Source organism: Sphaerodactylus townsendi, linkage group LG06 (assembly GCF_021028975.2).
Source record: "Sphaerodactylus townsendi isolate TG3544 linkage group LG06, MPM_Stown_v2.3, whole genome shotgun sequence".
NCBI classification, from domain to species: domain Eukaryota; kingdom Metazoa; phylum Chordata; class Lepidosauria; order Squamata; family Sphaerodactylidae; genus Sphaerodactylus; species Sphaerodactylus townsendi.
In genome coordinates this window covers 26596144-26615995 of record NC_059430.1, presented here as the reverse complement: position 1 = coordinate 26615995, position 19852 = coordinate 26596144, and the positions used below count along the sequence as shown (strand labels likewise).

The 19852-nt window shown below is 42.0% G+C and overlaps 1 protein-coding gene across 3 annotated transcripts in view; it reads left to right on the top strand.

Annotated features, from left to right (window-relative positions):
- DENND5B (DENN domain containing 5B) overlaps positions 1 to 19852 on the top strand; it is a 152775-nt gene that overhangs the window by 84749 nt on the left and 48174 nt on the right. For 2 of the 3 annotated variants that reach the window (XM_048499997.1, XM_048499996.1), the window contains 6 exons: positions 2893 to 3080; positions 6895 to 7431; positions 8965 to 9196; positions 9946 to 10096; positions 14416 to 14509; positions 19664 to 19795. In XM_048499997.1, coding sequence (XP_048355954.1) covers positions 2893 to 3080; positions 6895 to 7431; positions 8965 to 9196; positions 9946 to 10096; positions 14416 to 14509; positions 19664 to 19795 — 1334 coding nt within the window. Of the gene's footprint in view, positions 1 to 2892; positions 3081 to 6894; positions 7432 to 8964; positions 9197 to 9945; positions 10097 to 14415; positions 14510 to 18148; positions 18260 to 19663; positions 19796 to 19852 lie in introns of all 3 variants that reach the window. The other variant, XM_048499998.1, reaches the window with a different exon arrangement.

Genomic DNA, 19852 nt, shown 5'->3' with positions numbered 1-19852 from the left:
GGAGCTTGGAAGTTAGCAAGCCATTTTGAAACAGCAAGCCATCATCATTAGTCCCTCATTTAATTGTAACCATACCCTTTCATAAATCTTTGATAGCTAGGCTGTAAAGAATCAATGTTGTGATCATAATCTGGGATATGTTTTCTGCAGATCTTTATGGTAGGGTCATGGCAGGGTTTTTAGTGCCTTTATTGCACAGATTGCAAACGGATGCAAGATGCCGCATCCTCTTTTGTTTTTAATCAGATCTTCTCCCCATTCCCATATTGCTGTGGTAGCTGTGGGTATCTAAAAATTTGCCTGTGGCTACAAGGCTGTTTCAAATCCTAAAAAAACAATTTTGTGTACGAGGGTGTGAAAATGGTTGTGGATGAGCAAGAAATTATAGTCCTTTTTGTTGGAAGAGTGGAAAATTAAGGCTGTTGTTTACATTATCAATGCTCAGGTTTCTCAAATGGTTGAGATAATGAAATGGCCTCTTTCCCCCTTATTAATGGTATTTTTTTCTTCAGGCAATTGTCCCATTCTTGCATGCTTCATTGTATTTATAATGAGGGAAAGTTACCCCTTCCCCATGCGATTTTTAAAAATTCCTGGATAAATACAGAGCAAACTGATTTTTACGCTAAATGCTTTGCAATGGACTCTGCCATAGATAAGCCATAAAAATGTGTAATATACTTGCAATGGCTTTGGTTTTTATTATTCTCACTCTCTGCCACTGGAGAAGTAATGGGAAGCATTCCAGTTTGTGAAACGCAGTTTAAAAATTGTGTGTGTGGAATGGATTTGACTCATCATTTCCAAGCTAATACTTCAGAGTCAATTCTTGAATGGCTTACAATAGTGGATTCCCATTAAAATGAGATGCTAAAGACCTCCATAAAGCACTGTATGGTTGGGGTTGAATTGCTTCAGAAATTGCTTCTCCCGCCACATGGCAGATGTGAGGAGTGCTCTTATTGAATATTTCAGTTCCCTTTTTGAAGTGGAGACAGGGGCCATAGTCTGAGAAATATGGAGGGGCCCAGCAAAGAGCCATGGACCACTCCTTGATTGTTCTGAAGTCTTTATATATGAATTGAAGCCACTCTTTGTCTTCACCTGGTGTCACTTGCTTATCTTAATTTCCTGTCAAGCAAGGCCTCTGTCCCCTCTAGGTTTGCCAGGTACCCTTCCCCCCCGCCCCCGCCAACTTTCCAGCAAAAAATTGAGGCCTAAGCATCTGTCACCAATAAACACATCAATCTCACTTCTAGAGCTTACCAGAAGTGACATCATCGCATCCCCAGCAATGTGTGGGCACTCATTACTTCTAGCAAACACCAGAAGTTCACACCAGTGTGATGTCCACACACTACTGGCTCTAGTCCTCAATTTGCTGCTTGTAAGTCTCCCCACCAGCCAGCTGCATGGCACTGGGGGACAGGGTGTGCCCCAAAGTGGGGAATCTTCTGTCCCCGGTATGGCTGTGACAACCCTAGTCCATTCTGCTGTTCTTGAGTGGCATAGGAGGAGGAGGAGGAGGAGGTGTTGTTGTTGTTGTTGTTGTTTGGATTTATATTCCCCCTTTCTCTCCTGCAGGAGACTCAAAGGGGCTTACAATCTCCTTGCCCTTCCCCCCTCACAACAAACACCCTGTGAGGTGGGTGGGGCTGAGAGGGCTCCGAGAAGCTGTGACTAGCCCAAGGTCACCCAGCTGGTGTGCGTGGGAGTGTACAGGCTAATCTGAATTCCCCAGATAAGCCTCCACAGCTCAGATGGTAGAGCTGGGAATCAAACCCGGTTCCTCCAGATTAGATACATGAGCTCTTAACCTCCTACGCCACTGCTGCGCCACTGCTGAGTACAATCCACTGTGCCCTTTGTGCATGTGTGTGTTGGGGAGGTGGCTGTTTCAGCACTTGGAAAAGCTCCTGGAAGGAAACGTGTTCCCATTGTGGCATGGGACTGAGCCCCTGCAGAGTTTTTAAATTCTTACATTATTAAAATTACCAAATTATTCTCTGACGTGGTGTTGAAGACTACAGTGTCTCGTTTGGTTTTTAGAGAAAGTGTCTTTTGCTTTTCTTCTGGCTTAAGCAGATGCTTAGCAGGAAGTTTTTAGTGGTCGATAAAACCAGGAGACCAGCCAAGAGTGTCAAATCCTATCTCATACAGATGTCTTACACTTGGAATGTTTAACGATCCTTGATATTTAAGAAGTTATGGTTAACCAAACTGTGGTTCCCATTTTTGGATGATTTCTGAAGCTATTCCGAAAAATGAAATAGTGTCATTATTGGTGTAGTACAAACGTCCTTATCTTGCTGGAAGCAAATATAGTACACAGCAATAAAACCCTGACAGCTTAGCAGAGAATTTGAATGGAGTAGGGGCACGAGAGCTGTGTTAAAAATAAGCACTCAATTTATGTTTGCATAGCTGATTTTTAATGCTGCCCTAAGATGGTTTTGCATGTTGGTGTAGAAATTGGAACTTGCTACTGCATCAACTGAAATTTCAACCTATTAGGAGCAAAAAGAAAATGTTTTTAAGTCTTTGACAGCAATTCTTCCTCTGTTCAATCCTTTCTGCATGTCTCCATTCCTCTGGGAATTCAGCAAAGCCTGGTACATAACTCTGCTTTTTGAATTTTATGTCCTGGTGGAATGGATCTAGTTAAATTTTCATAGCTATTTGTGCAGTAGTGCTGGAGTTAATATTTTAATATGTTTTGAATCGGCAATGAAAATCACGCTGCACATTAAATCGAGCTGATGAATAACCATTAAAAAAGTGTCCTGTGGGTTTTAGGATTGCTCTTCTTTTGCCATCTGTCTGATGCTGAAATGTGTGTTGGTTTTTTTAATGCAACGATACCATAATTCCGTGTGGGTTTCTCTGTTTTAGACTACCAGCGTCTGATGACGGTGGCGGAAGGGATCACCACGCTACTGTTCCCGTTTCAGTGGCAACATGTCTACGTCCCCATTCTCCCTGCTTCCCTCCTGCATTTCCTTGATGCTCCAGTACCTTATTTGATGGGTCTGCAGTCCAAGGAAGGAACGGACCGTTCCAAACTGGAACTTCCCCAAGAGGTGAATTGACCCTTAAGCAGCTGAGTCTTAAGACTGTTTGTGGTGCAGAACTTTGGCTCCCTGAAATGTTTTTAATTATTTCTGTAAATTTTAGAACTGAATTGCATAAACAGTGTGTGTAGTTGTACTCTCCATGGCTGCTTATCTGAGTTTTGGAGCAGATGAAATATGGGGTCTGTGGGGAAACATGGGGATAAATCTTGTATCATTTTTGGATTGAAACAGCTTTTTGTTTTCTCATTGTTTGGAGGCTTAACTATTGGACAGTGTTAGTTCCCATGCAGTGGGAGATATACATACCGGTAGTCAAAAGCAGCATCTGCAACTTGTTCAGATAATATTTTCCCCTCCCCCGTTATTTTGGAAGGAGAGGACAGAGTTTTGGTTGGATCTAAGCATCTTTTGTTCTCAGGGGAGAAGTATGGAGAAGTCCCTGTTGATTACCAAAACGGGCTTTTCTGAGGACCATAGGACTTTCACAGAGAAAAACTAGGGAGGAGGGGCTGTAGAAGAGAGGGGAACTAGATAAAAAAGCTTGCTAGGTCCAGCAGAAGATCCCAGCAGTTTTATGGGGCATTTCTACACTAGCACAAATAACCCAAATGTAGTGTGTTCTCTTAAACAGAACAGCTGGAATACATTTAGTAGAGCCTTGGACTTTTACTGAGAAAAATATGGATATACTGCTGAATTTGACAAATGATAGTTGGCAGTGTTTTTCTGTGGGGAAGGGGAAATGCAAAAACAGAATAATAGTGAATCACACCCTGCTTGATCTTGGGCCAGTTACTCACTTTCAGCCTGACTTACGTCATGTGGTAGTTGCTGTGAGGTTAAAGTGGGGCAGGGGAGGCTGATATTGTAAGGTGTTTTGGGTCCCAATTGGGAAAAAAAGTGGGATATAAGTATCTAAATAAGTGCATTCAATTACAAGTTGAAAGTACCAATCAAATCTAAATTGTGTGAGTGTGCAAAGTACTGTGAAAAGACAACAAACTTATGGCGACCCCGTAGAATTTTCAAAACAAGAGTCACTTAGAGGTGGTTCACCTTAGCCTTCCACTACATAGCAACCATCGGATTCTTTGGTGATCCTCCAGCTAAATACAGTCCAAGGCCAACCTTGCTTAGATGAGATCAGGCTACTCTGGGTCATCCAGAGAAAAATCAGTCAAGTTGGCCATACTTTCTGGTCTCCCTTTTTTGCAGATTGCAAATAGATTTGCAGTCTATCTGCAGATTGCAGATAGACCTTTGACTTTTTCATTATGTACTAAACATCTTTGAGTGTGAATCTGTGTGATATGAACTGTGTAGTCAGTATTCAACCTGTTGAAACTGGGGGAACACAAAAACTTGTACTATGTTATAGAATTTGGTTGTTCTTAAATACATGTGAATTATATATACACAGAAAGAGAGAGGCCCCTTCCGCACAGGCCAATAAACATGGGTGTAGGATGCTAAAATCTCTGAGTCAAGAATACAGAAAGAATGATAGAACTGCAGACTGTTTAATTGTTGCATGTATAAATAGACTGCTTATGGAGAAGCCCTTTCAGTAGTATGTGCAAATATAAATATGAAAACCAAAAGAAATTGTGGGTTTTTTGAAACGCCCCTGGTTTTTAATTTGTGGAAGAAATTTGATGTTGTATTTGTAGCCTTGCTTAATTTTCTGTTGTTGTTTTTTAAAGATACATTTTTAAAGGAACAAATTAATGTTTGATTACTCCAGATTACTACCTTTTTCTTTCTGTGGGAAGTACACTGCCAAGTGAACTTCTTCAACATGCCCTCGAGAAATCAAGCAAATGCTGGTACCAATTAAACATCAGTTCAAAGACTAACAAGAATGAGTTGCTGTTGCCCTTGTGAATATTTGGGTCTCCTGTTGTACTGTTTTGTCATGCTGGCTACATCTGACGCCTTGCTCCCCTCAGGGGAAGCCAAATGGCTTTTTAAAACTCTTCATTCAGCACAGCAAATTCACAAGCAGTGAATTCCAGACAGAAGCTTGAGTTCAGAAGAAAAATTAATCTAATCTGCAATACCGCTATATTTCTGAGGGGCCATGGGTCTTTGTTCTATATAATAAATCTTTTTATTATATAGACAGAAAACACTACATACATGTTTTAGATGGCTAGCTCTGTCATTAAGTAGCTACCTCAGGTGGCAACATTTCTGTGCTCTTAAATGAAACGAGCAACCTGCTGTTTGATTTACAGTTATATTTTTATTACGATGGGGGAGGATTTCCTGCCTCAAGAACAAAGATGCTCTGAGCCAGTATTGTCCTGTTGCCTCAGCCATGCCGTAATCAGTTGGAAGATCCTCTTTTATTTTTGTTTTAATTTATGTCTTCACAAATATTTCTTTATGAACACATCTGTGCACATTCATAGCCTTGAATATCCTTATGGGTGCAGTGTAAATTGCTGTATTTCAGGTACATCTCAGCCATACTATGCACCTGAGGAGTTACGGTATTCTATTATGAGGCAGTATATGCTATCTATCTTTCCAGCCTGAATAAAAAGAAAGCTGTGTGCTGAGGTGTAAAATTTGGAAATCAGCATGATTGCATGTTCACTGTAACTGCTCCCGTTTTTTTCCTCTAGCTGTTATAACAACAGAGAGATATATTACAAAAACAATTGTACACAGAGTTGTGTGGGTGACATTTTGCAATCCATACTATAATTTTTTAAAAATTAAATATCTCAGAACAATCCTAGGCCCTTTCCGCATGGGCGGAATATGGCGGCCTGGGGATGGCAAAAACGCTGTCCCCAGGCCGCCATTTGCACAGGGGGTGCAGCTGCTGTGCAGCCGCGCTGCCCTCGCGCCGCCTGACCAGCGCGAAGCCGGCGTTTCCAAACCACACTTCCCCAGTGTGGTTTTTTGGATACGCCGGCTTGGGGCTTCCAAGTGCCTTCCCCCCCACCGGGCGACTCACCAGTCCCGCGGCCATCCGGCGCGTCGCCAAGGCCTGGGGACACGCCCCCTTTGCCCTGCGACCCTAGAGCGGCCGTGCAGGGCAGGGGGGCGTGTCCCCTGGCCTCGGCGATGTGCCGGAGGGCCGTGGGGCTGGTGAGTCGCCATGCGGACGGTCCCAGCGTCGTCGGGTCAGCGTGGGTTACGCTGACCCAACCCCTTCCACCTCCGTGTGGAAGGGGCCCTAGTGAGGTATTTTGAATTACTGACTTGACAAAAGCATATATTGAGCTTTCTTGGAAAAGGTATTGGGAAAGAACTGGCGAATATATAGGAGTGCTGCTGTCAGGCAAAGGAAGTACTGAGTAGTGGTCTGAATTGTTGTTACCAATGTGGCTAAGTGAGGGATTGGAACCTGAGCTTTTATGATTCTTTGTGCATAGAATAAGGCTGGGTAGCGAACCTATGGCACTCCAGATGTTCATGGACTACAATTCCCATCAGCCCCAATTGGCCATGCTGGCAGGGGCTGATGGGAATTGTAGTTCATGAACATCTGGAGTGCCATAGGTTCACCACCACTGGAATAAGGCCATTATTAGATTATAGGTAAAGTGTGGTGTAAAGTAACAACCAATTCATGGCAACCCCATTACGTTCCACCTAATAGGGTTTTCAGGGCAAGAGGTGAGAAAAGATGGCAGCTAAGTATCCCCAGTTTTCCTTGGTGGCCTCCATCCAAGTACTGACCTTGCTTATCTTCCAAGTTCTGATGAGTTCAGACTAGTTTGGGCTTTTAGAGGTGCCGCACTATTAGAATATAAACGGTGCTGATTCCTCTTTTAACATATATTTGGCATGCTTTTCTCCCCAGGCTAACCTCTGCTTTGTGGATATTGATAACCATTTCATTGAGCTACCAGAGGAACTGCCTCAGTTTCCCAACAAGCTGGATTTCATCCAGGAAATCTCCGAGGTTCTCCTTCAGTTCGAGGTCCCCCTGGAAGCCACCTTCCATTCTAGCGAGAATGCCACTAAGCTGAAGAACCTTGTCTTGAACGAGTTGGCCAATGATAAAAAAAATGGGAACATCCCCAGCAACACCATCAACATGTATGAGCTGCTGAAAGGCAACGAAACCATTGCCCGCCTCCAGGCTTTGGCAAAGAGGACAGGAGTGGCAGTAGATAAAATGAGCATTACCTCTCCCCTGGCAGAGAAGGAAAGAGACGTGAAGCTTCAGTGCGAAGAAGGAGAGCTAAGGGACTATAAACTGAACGTACTGCTTCGGGAGGTCTTTGCCAACCGCTTCACACAGATGTTTTCTGATTACGAGGCCTTCGTCATTCAAGCGGCACAGGACAGGGAGTCGTGGCTGACAAACAGGGAACAGATGCAGAACTTTGACAAAGTAAAAGCAGCCAGATCTTTATCTTCTAAGCTGTTCTAATCGGTCTACAGTTTACAAGCCCCTTAGAACAGTGGGTAGAGCACATGCTTGCAAAGCCAGGAGTTCAGCCCTTGTATTTTCAGAGGACTTCAGGTAGTAGAGTACTGAGGAGTGAGATCTCTGAACTAAAGTCTGGGAGAAGTGCCATCGGAGAACACTGCATTTGATGCACCAATGCTCTAACTTTGGTATCGCCAACTTTACATGTGCTATTACCATAGTCAGATTTCTCCCTCACCTCCCCAATCACAAGAATGTAACCATTATGTATGAGTTTTGATACCAGTGTCCCGTGGATATATATCAGGGCAGTCCTATTTAGATTTGCTGTCAATTTATTTATTATCTCCTCAGGTAATTTTAAATTTTTGCCCCCTGTAGAAAATAGTTAAATTATAAATTAGGCTGTAAGTGAAATACTGATAGAGAATCAGTCTGAATCCAATTAATTTTTTTAAAATGATGTGATGGATTCCCTCCCTCCAGTTTAAATCTGGACTTATTTTGAGGCAGTTTGTTGCTTAAAGCAGTGGTGGCGAACCTGTGGCACTCCAGATGTTCATGGACTACAATTCCCATCAGCCAATTGGCCCTGCTGGCAGGGGCTGATGGGAATTGTAGTCCTTGAACATCTGGAGTGCCATAGGTTCGCCACCACGGGCTTAAAGCATCTTAAGAACAATATATTGAGTTTCTGTCAGGGGATGCATTGCCACAAGCCTTTGGTCTTTCAGGAAATGTTTTTATGCTAGTCTTGTGAGTGAGTCAGGCCTGTCTTGAGACCAGCAGTACAATCCTTTGCAGATTCACTCCAGTCTAAACCAACTGAAATCATGAACGAAGGCTGTGCTAGCTTTGCATAGGATTCACCGCCATGAAAGGGATATCCATCAGCAAGCCATGACGCCCTGTGAGTGTCGTAAAAGTTAATGGGTTGGCTCCTTTTGATGTTTTCTGCTAATGGTGGCACTTTCCTGTGTTGAATGGAGTGAGGGAATGTTCTTCCCTGTGCTATTAGCAGAACAAATCTGCAGGATTCAGTCCCATGAAAGGTAGCAAACTGGGACTTTGAGATGGTCTGAGTGTTTTGATTGCGGAACTTCATCTGGCTTCCTTTCTTTTTACAAACACAATTTGCTATTGAACCATATAGTCTGTGAACTTCCCTAGGATAGAATAATTGTAGTTTTGCTCAATCAAGTCACAATTGACTCATGGTGACCCTATGAAGTTTTGCCTAGTGGGGATTCCAAGGCAAGAGAGGAACAAGGGGGTTGGTTTGCCATTACCGCCCTTTGCATAGCACCCATGGTCTCCCATCCAAGTACTAACTGTGGCTGATTCTGCTTAGCTTCCAATCTCTGTTGAGATCTGGCTAATTGGGGCTATTCAAGCTGCTAGAGTAGACCAACTGCTGAAACACAACATGCAGTGTGTAATTGTGCTCTGACTGTTTGTTTCTTTCGGATTTCCCCTCCCTTTCCCCCTCTCCAGGCTTCCTTTCTTTCTGACCAATCTGAGCCTTACCTTCCATTCCTCTCACACTTCATTGAAACCCAAATGTTTGCAACGTTTATCGACAACAAAATTATGTCCCAGTGGGAAGAAAAAGATCCCTTTCTACGAGTGTTCGATTCACGGATTGATAAGATGAGGCTGTATCACGTCAGGGCTCCTGCCTTAAGAATGTCTGCTTATCAAAAGTGCGGCACTTTAAAAGAGGCAGGTATGGATAAGTCTGGCAGCTTTCATTGAAATAATAAAAACTGAGAGAATCAGGTGTTTGTAATTCCTCATCTCTTCTGCCTTCTTTTTGAATATTTATGTGAATCTATGTCTTGCTTCTCCATATGACACAAGGCAGCATTGTAACCTAATAAAATGTAAAACCACATCTAAGCATCTGCAGATGGGGCCTTGTTGATTATTATTTCAAGTATATAGGACGTCTAAAAATGGGTTTTCATTTGTTTGTTTTCCCCATTGCTTGCATTTTAGAAATAGAATACAGGAATGTTTTTATCAATTTGCACCCCAAAACGTTTCAACGTTCGGGTCAGCTTTCCCTCCTAAGATTGACTTCAGTTGATATTGTGGCATCCGAGCCCCCTGTTCTCTGCTCTGAGATGCAGCAGGCTGATCATAGTATCCAATTTCTTTTGTTCTCTTAATCCACAAATATGCATGGAACACCAAACATTTGCTTGGCTAGTATGTCACACAGAAACATGGATTACCCTTTTGCTTAGGTATCCATGGCACAGCAGTTACATTTTTCCTTAAAGTATGCCTGAGGTAGGACCAGTTTCCTTCCTCTGATGATAATTTCCCCCCTTCACCTATGTCAGCTATCCTAGAATTCTTCTGACGGGTGGACCTTCAGTCAAGTTGCAGAGCTTGGTCTTGGCCTGTGGAACACAGATGCCTTGTTTTTAAGCCGGCTAAGATGTTTTCATTGTGTGTGTTGATTTTCAGCTCAGGCCATCGAACAGCGGCTAACAAAGATTGACCATACTGCAATTCATCCGCACTTGCTCGATATGAAAATAGGTCAAGGCAAATACGAGCAAGGTTTCTTCCCAAAGCTTCAGTCAGATGTGCTAGCAACGGGGCCTGCTAATAACAAGTAAGCTTTTAAAAATATGTCAGTATATATAATGATTTATCACAACATGTTGGCTGCTTTTTCAGTGGTAGATGCTATAACCTTGGGAACTCAGAAACCAGTAAAATCTATGCACCAGCTCCTTATCTAATAGCGCTCCCCCTGCCCCCCCCCCTTGAAATCACATTGCTCTAATGTACCTTAAGTGGGGCTGACCTTGAAAAGCGATCATAAGCTTCAGTTAGTGCAAATTACGTTATCTTATATCCTGACAGGGTGGACCACTGGGGGTGCATTACAGCTGTTTTTTCGCATCTGTGCTACTTCCTGTTTGTTTTCTGCATTTAGATTTGATAACTAAAAAAAGATTATCTTTCTGGGAGCACTCTTGTTTCTTATCCTGAAATATAATTTTTTTACACTTCTGAATTTTGGTTTGAGTCTTTAGCTTCTTCCTTCCTAATAACAAAGAATTCCAATTAAACAGGAACAAAGAGTTTGTTGGGCTTCTGCAGCCGATTTTAAAAGTTTAAACTGCTGGTTAACTCAGAATGAATCAGGCACATACACAATGAAATCTGAGTAATTGAATAAGCTCTCTAATATGTTAATCTCGACTGAGGATCCTGTAATTCTTTGTAATTTACTTACAAAGAAACAGAATGAATTGTTAAAGCAGCTTGCAGATAGAACATGACAGCTTGTGGAATCCCTCTGAAGTTCTTACATGTTGTTCTTCACACACTTCTGACCAGCTGATGAACAACAGTAACAACCGTGGTCTCTAGCTGCAATATTATGCACACTTACTTGGATGCAAAATGAGTCTTGCATCCAAATAAGCGTGCATAGAATTGTGCTGCACATCTTCAGTATTATACCGTGTTAACTTTGAGCACAAAATCTTGTCTCTGTGGAATAGAAACAGTTTAGATCTGCCTCTCTAGCCCTGCTCTCTGTGCCCCCACAGTTGGGGGAGTCAGGTGGCAACTAGAGACAGGGCATTTTCTGTGGTTGCCTTTGGAACACGCTCCCCCTTGAGGCTCACCTGGGGACTACTTTGCTTTTAATGAGGAGTTTTATCTCAGTAGCTTTTTAATTGCTTCCTTTTAATGGATTGTTTCTTTTTTATGGATAGTTATTGCTCTTTCCAATGGCTTGTGCTTTAATATTGTGGTTTTTAATCGTAAGCTGCCTTGAACAGGACTCTGAAGAGGTGACGTAGAAGTATTCTAAATAAATGGGTGATTGGAGAGCAGGGATATTGGGCTTTCAGTGATAAAGAGAAGCAGTACCCATTGCTCAGAAAACAGGTGTTAAAAAACTCCAAAACATTCACTCCATTGCAGAGAAAGATTTGACCTAGGTTGCAACATCCCTCTTTTAAAAAAGAAAAAAAGAGTAACGTAAGTGCTCTCAAGCCTCTTGTACAGCAGAGGGAGCTTTACCCTCTAAGGAAATTGTGAAAGAAACTCTAAAAAGGTGACTGAATATGGCAAGAGTGATAGGTTGTTCCACTTGTCGTGGATGGTGTCTGCCATGCACCAGGGTATGCTAGAAGTGTACATTACACACTACAAATAGGACTTAAGCATACTGAATAGCAAATTAACAATAAACAAAAAACACCCAGTTCTGCTGCATAAGAACACAAACACACAAACGTCAATACTTACTATTAATATTCTGAGTGAACTGAAAAGTGAAAACAAGTGCACTGCTGCCTAAACCAGCTATAAACATCCATAAATACAAAAAGTTACAAAAAATACAAACCACTAACAATATACATATGTAGAAAATGCAATTGTATGCATAGAAACAATTGTGATCTATAAATTCTTTTTGTTTTGCTGTGTAATGAAACACAGGTTGAATTTAAAGATATGGTCCTTTACTGTCTGCACACATGAAGGACTTAGTGGTTACAATCGTTGTACACCTTTAGGAGTGCAAAAATATCCAGAATAAGGCATTTTAAAAACACCATTCATAATAATGAAAGCTTTTTCGTGAGCTCTTCCTCAGTAGAGCGCTGTGACCATTAGGCACAGTAAGTGAAATTGAACAATATCCCAAGCGTAACATAAAAATATTACTATAATTCCATGCACGTGAACTTACATTAGGTATTACTCCGGAAGCTGGAGGAACGATTCTGGATGCCTTTCCCCCCCTCCCTGCTTGATTTGCAAATCTTTTGTGCTATAAACTGGTCCTCTGGAAAAGACCTGAAGTTGGCGCTTGTGTCACCTTCCCAGCACTGACTGCATTGTAGAAATGGGGTTTACTTCTTTGGGCCTGGGTATATTTTGTTTTTGTTGTCTTCCTTTTGAGACACATAACACACATCCCTGACAAAAAACCTGTCTATGTTGCAGTTATAGGAACTGATGAGTGAGATTATGGAAGAAGTGAGTCTCAGGCCCATTCCACACACGCAAAATAATGGGTTTTCAAACCACTTTCACAACTGTTTGCAAGTGGATTTTGCCATTCCGCACAACTTCAAAGAGCACTGAAAGCAGTTTGAAAGTGCATTATTCTGCATGTGCGGAATGAGCCTCAGATTCAAATTTGACTGGAGGAAGAGGCTTGACCTTTTCCCCCTTCTAGTAATTTCTCCGTTTTTCCATTCATTTTAAAGCAGAAAAATAGCCTACAGGGCCCTATGGGGGTAGGGCAGTATACTAAATCAAATAAATAATAATTAGGCATTTCCTACTGGTTATGCTTACAGCTTTCTGTGGCTGAATTTCATATATATTTTTAAAAGAACTTGGGCAACTGTTACATGCAACCTGCTATGTATCATACAGTAAAGTATATTATGAATTTTTTAAATATATGGTAACAGCAGCAAGAATTGTATTTCCAGCAAGGTGGAAAGCTGAACATCACCTAGATCTCATGGAACGGATAAGTAAGCTAACCAAATATTCAATGGTGGGGAAGCTAACATCATTGGTGCAGAGCAGATCTTCTGCAGGGTATGAGAGAACATGGAATGTTTTCTTGGATGAAATCAGTGAACAATAAATTCCATATTTTTATAAACTATAGGAGGATCTGTGACACTAAGTATAGTACTCCATAGTTTTAAAGTCTCATGCCAATAAAGGTGGTTGTTGTCGTAACTATGATCTGGGCAACTAAAGGCATTAAAGGCAATATAGATAAGAAATTATTGAGTTTGATATTAATTATTAAAGGTTTAAAATTTGAACTAGAATAGAATGATGGAAAGCTGAATGAGTAGCGTATATGTGCAAGCTTCACAATGATCATTATGCTTGATTTTCTTATAATTCCAGTAATAAAAAAACCTCTCTCTGCTAACAAGGAGTGCAAGTCACATTTGATTATCCACATATCACTGGGATTCAAACAAATCCTCTCCCATACAGTTGGCCTATGAAACTTGTTTCCACCAGAATTTCAGATGTCTAGTATGCTGTTGATGTGGGTTACATAGAAGGCAGAGGAAAACTGGTACATAAAGGCAATTGATGTTAGTGGAAATTCACAAGATCATAGAGTTCTTCCCTTGCTCACTGTGGTTAAACGAAATATTACTTGTGGAAGATGTTCAAAACCAGGAACAGCCTCATCCTTAAGGAGAATAATGTCTCACAGGGTAGGGTGGCAAATTTGGAAGCACTATCAAAGATAAGTAAATTTTCAATTAATAATTATAGCAATAATAATTTCATAATTATTTTTCACCTCATACTGTAAGACAGGAGTGTCAAACAGGGACTGAATCCTGTTCCTTGAGGAGGCCCATAATCCAATTGAGGCAAAAAAACCCCACCCCTGTTCCCAATCAAGAGCGGGGGAGGGGTTGCCTTAGCTGGCTTGTGGGCCTGATAAGCCCTCTCAAGGCAGCCACCCCACCCCACTGTGGACTCTCCAGTCCAGGCACCTCACCAGTGCCATACTGGGGCCAGCCGAAGCTACCACCCCACTGCCTAGGGCCAAGTCTGACCAAGTCACATTTATGTCATACCTGACCCCCGTAACAAATGCGTTCGACAGTCCTACTTTAAGACATTGGGAACAGCAGCTTCTTTTTCGTCAGGCTTATTACCGTAGTTCCGCCCAACGGAGAACTGAACTTGCATGTTATTAGCCAGCCAGGAGTAACTTGCAATGAGTGTATGTGGCATGCTGTCTTGACTCCGTTCCCTCGTCTTTTTTCCATTTGGTTCATAGGGTGCCCTTCTGTTTACTTTATTTTTTCAGGCTTGTAAACGGATATATTGAAGAATAAAAACCTTGGTTGCAATTGATGCCGAATATAGTTAATTCTTGCCCCTTTTCTTTTTTTTCAACCTCAGTCGGTGGGTTAGTCGAAGCACTACGGCCCAGCGCAGGAAAGATCGCCTTCGCCAGCATTCAGAGCATATTGGTTTGGACAACGATTTAAGGGAGGTAAGTGGCTTTGTGGTTTTGCAAGCAATTCCAAGGCTCCATGTTCAAGAGCGTTAGTGAAATCATAGGCTACTAAACCTGGCAATTTTTCGAGGGTGGAACGCTTCCAAGCACCTCTTGAATAGCTTAACATCGTATGAAATGTATAATACATAATTTTCCAGATGTACAGAGCCTTTACCATAAATGCGAACGGGTATGATTATTACTATAATTGAGAAGAACTAGAGTTAGATGTTGTTGCAAACTACAATCAAAAGGGCGGAAGGGGGAGGATGGAGAAATGTAACATCTTGCTGTTTGCCTCTTTAAATTCCTTTGTACGTACATTTAAGACATTGCCATGAGTCTGTGCCTAACTATGAATTAGGCAACGGTAAGGCTGGAGGGGGATAACCTTGAAAGTTTGACTGCATTGCTTCCTGGCAGCATTTCTTTGAATCTGGTACGGTCTTGTCAACCTTTCTCATACAGTTTCATAATGATGGGGAAAATACTTTTATTTGGGGAATGACCTGAATAGCAGGGTTGCTCAATATGGGTCCCCATACATCCCACCCCCCATTTCTGCCCATTATGTGCATTTGCTGATGCACACATGAACATGCATATAAGCTTGGGCCCTATATGTACGTTCTGTTGATTACGATCAAACTGATCCTGTACTTTCCTTGTAAACTTTATACAAATTCACAAAAGCCACTTACCAGAAGCAAAGAAAGGTTTCTTCTCATGAGATAGGAACAGTTGCTTTTAAATAGTCATAATTTTTGTATTTAGTTTATGGTTTGCTCCCTTAGAGGGGTGGGGAGAGGAAATCCCCCCCCCCGGAAATACTAAAAAATGGGATTTGCTAAATACTAACACTTCTAAAATGAAATGCTAAAAATGAGATTTGCCTTATTGTATTTTCTGTCTTGCAAGATCTCTAAATCCATTCAATTTAATAAGTGGCTTAATTTTTAAGTATTTGCAGACCCTCTCTGATATTACATTGGTGTAGTCATTATTAAATGAGCTCCCATAATTAGGTATTTGATTAAGTTATGACTGTTGGCTATACTGCAGAGCCTCGTACGCATCTGGGGTTCTGGTGGAGCTCTTTTTCACAGCTGTCTTAACGAAGTTATCCTCGCACATGCGTGGATCTTTCAGAATGTTTTCCCTGATTAGTGACCATCTATGCTTGAAAAGTTCCTGAAATGCACATCCTGTTGTGGAGATGATAATTCCTTGGTATTAGAAAGCTAGTCTCCTGTTCTTGCGGAATTCTATGTACATGGCCTGTCAGTGGTCTTCAGTCTTTCCAGACCTAGCTTTAACCCCCCAAGCAGCTGCACGGGACCCACTGAACTGTGAGCATGTGACATCAAGATCACATGACAACAAGAGAAGAAATCCGAATTCCAATATCAATGTGGACAGTAGGGAAAAATAAAAGGGCTGCACCAGTCACTGGGAGATAAAAAATAAGGCCAAGACGGATGATGCAAAATAAAGTAATCTTTTTGGGAAATCACTGCAAGATTTAACAAATTCCTCTGAAGGAACCTCTTGACAAATTGTGTAGGGAATTTGGGGGGATTTTAACTGAGTAATAAAAATATATATTTACTTTATTTTGCACCATCGGCCTTATTTTTTAATCTCCAAAAGAGAGCAACAGATAGGAAATAATGCAAGATGTTTACCATAGCGAAGAACAAACCAAGGGCCAGAGCCAAAGAGGAATCCCCCACACTGCTGAGAGGCTTCACTTCATGGTCCTGTTCAGTGGTGGGATCCAAAAATTTTAGTAACAGGTTCCCATGGTGGTGGGATTCAAACTGTGGCGTAGCACCAATGGGGCTGGGCGGGGCACGACGGGGGCGGGGCCTGGCATTCCTGGGGCGGGGCATTCCTGGGCGGGGCTGTGGCAAGGACCCAGCCGCTGCGCCGGTCCTTGGGCGGGAAACAAATGCACGCAGGCGCAGGCTACCACACACGCCGGTGCACCTCCTGCTAGACTGCTTCAAGTTCTGTGCGCTACTGCTGAGAGAAGGGGCGTAAGTAAGGCAAAATCACCAATTAGTAACCCCCTCTCGGCACACACAAATAATTAGTAACCTACTCTAGGGAACCTATGAGAACCTGCTGGATCCCACCTCTGGTCCTGTTGTTCCTCTTGATCTTCTTGCAAAAATAGGTGCTTGCCTTGGCTTGTATATGCATTATGCTCTAGCAGCAAGTGCTTCCACAAAGACACAGCCCAGCTGGGGGAGCTGTATGACCCACCAGGAGCTGAACATCATTACTCTCTGTGACTATGTACTCCCGTGTTGAGTTCTGTCCCCTCCCATATATTATGTATGTACATTTTTATGATTCAGTTTTTAGACTGCTCTCAGAGTGCTTTACAACATATTAAAATAATCATACCGAATAAAATAATCATACAAAGTGACATACCACATCCAGTCATGGCAGCTTAAAGAATAAAATTCAGCAAGGGATAGTCCAGTTTAACTTATATTTAAGGTCTCCACTTCAGAGGAAAAGGTGAAGGCAGGCCAGCTAATAATGGAATAGAAACTGTCGCTACCCTCAATCATAGGCCTGGCAGAATAGCACTGTCTTACAGGCCCTGCGGAACTGTGAAAGATCCCAAGCGACAGCAAATTTTGCATATCCCCTACCTTATTCTCTGTCATTGGTAGCTGGTGGTGGAAGCATCCAGTGTGAGAATATCATGACTCAAGGCAAATGTCCTACATGTTGATACAGGAGAAGTGGCAGCTCCCTGTTGCAAGTGATGAATCGTTCTGCCTCCAGAGCCATAAATCATCGTTTCTATATTCTTGCTTACCAGGCATACTTTTTATTCAAAGTGCTTGAGTTTCAGTCTGGCTAGGTGTATATTGTACTGCTTAGGATCCCCCCACAAAAGGGAGGTCTTAGGCATGTCTTAAATGTGAACATTCCTGTGTGTCCTGTCCAAACATTGTCTTGTGTATGTCTTTTCCTGTTTCCTCTTTATTGAAAACAAATCAGCCTTTATGAAATATTACATTGTCTTGTTTACTTATTTTTTTGTTTGCCCAAAGTAAAACATTCTGTGCTTTTAGTCACGGCTGATTTCCAGCATTTGTTTCAACCTGCAGTTTATTTTTTAACTGTATTTTTGCGTGCAAATATGAGTTTTTCCATTGAGAGGAGGCAAAATACCGTGTTTCCCCGAAAATAAGACAGTGTCTTATATTAATTTTTGCTCCCAAAGATGTGCTATGTCTTATTTTCCTTTCAGGGATGTCTTTTATTTTTTTCTCTTGTGTCTCTGTCTTCATTGTCAGGCATGCTTCCAAACAAAAACTTTGCTACGTCTTACTTTCGGGGGATGCTCTTTATTATATTTCGCACTTCAGCAAAACCTCTACTATGTCTTATTTTCAGGGGATGTCTTATATTCGGGGAAACAGGGTAGTTTTAGGACAACTTTATGTCATTGCTGAAAATGTTCTGTATAAACTTTTCCAGTTCTTTCCACTTTGTGAATACTGTTTTTTTTTCTTCTTCTTTTTGTTTGCTTTGATCCATATGCATGCCTGTTTTGCTTTTCTGTTCTCTGCCATCTGCTGTCTGTTGGTTATGTCTGCCTCTTAGCTATCGAAGGAGTTCTCGATTCGTCAGAACTCAATGGCATTCTGGGAGTGGGATCAGGGCCCACCCCCACCTACACGGCCACCTAAAAAATCATTCTCTGAATGTTCCCTGGTATGTTTTCTTTAATTTTGCAAAGAGCTGCTTTCCTGACCACACCAGTCACTGCTTTGCGTTAGAATTTTATGCACACTTTTTTTGGGTGGCCATTTAAAGTGTGGCCGCAGTCGGGTGAATAATTCTGACAGTGCTCACAAATGGACAGCTCGTTTGCATTTTGACAAACGGAGGCTTGAAAGAGACATTCAGATTTAATCTTCCTTCCCTTAGAATGCTGTCATAACGTAACGATACCCATTTGAGAAAATTGACAAAATTATTATCCCAAATCTTTAGGGAATTCGCACTTGTCAGATTAGAATCACACTTTGAATAACGGTCACCCATCCTTTTCCTTACTCATTTCATCCCTCTAGTTTGATCTCTTTAGGGTTGCCAACTCCAGATTGAATAATTCCTGGAGATTTGAAAATGGACCCTGTGGAGAGTGTGGTTTGGGGAGGAGAGGGATCTTATGATGTCATAGAGTCCACCCTCCAAATCAGCCATTTTCTCCAAGGGTACTAATCTGTGTCATCTGAAAGATGAGTTGTAACTCAGGGAGGCCTCCAGGTTTCACCTGTAGATTGGCAACCGTAGCTATCTTTCTCTCCATAGCAGTTTTTCCAAAGCTGTTGCTGTCTGGTAGTTTGGCACTGCTTAAGTTTTTTTGAACTGGAGACATGAACTGGCTTTTCTCCAGTCCTAAGCTTAGTGTTGTGCCTTTTTCGTCCCAAAGCTGGAGACTGAGTGAATTCTATTATTGCTGTGTTCTCCATTCCTGCCAACAGAAACTGAGCTGCTCCAGAGTTGGACTTGAAATGAGAAGAGCACGAAACTCCAGGCAGAGCTACAAGTTGTGTGGGATTCTGTTTCAATTTCAGCCATTTTTTTCTCTTTAGAACACAGCTCCTTTCAAGGGACCGGGGCAGGTACAAGTGGATGTGCCTTGGTGATTGAGGGGCATTCTTAGCAACGCAACATATTTCCTTGCCTCTTTTTCCTGATGGAAATCTACCCGCCTCTCAATTGGTTTTAGCCCTGCTGGAGAAAATGTATGGACACCTTTAAATAGACTGAAAGGCAGCTCAAGGGCCCTGATTTTCTGCAGGAAAATAAGTAAAGGGGAAGTGTTGACTTAAAATAGCCCCTCCTGATCATAAACCAGATAATCTTGGCTTTTCATGGCACCTGTTGATCTTCAAAAGAAAATTTGGCACCTATATTCTCTCCCTCTATCCTTGCTTGCTTCCTAAAACTTTAAATAACACACCTTGGTGTCCAGACTATGCTTTAGCGTGGTGTGAATTTGTCACTTTGTTTTATCAGACCGGAGAAAAGGAAATAGGGAAGGAGAAGTATTCTTCTTGTTTTCATACTGACCTTAGGATTTTTGTATTGCTTTGTTTGCTGAATTAGAAGTACATGCAAGAAGCAAGGACCTTGGGGAAAAATTTGAGGCAGCCCAAACTCTCAGATCTTTCTCCTGCTGTAATTGCTCAGACAAACTGGAAATTTGTGGAGGGTTTGCTCAAAGAATGTCGAATGAAGGTAAGTTTGACCCCCGCCCCCCGCATCATGAATATCACAAATTAACTGATCAAGTTA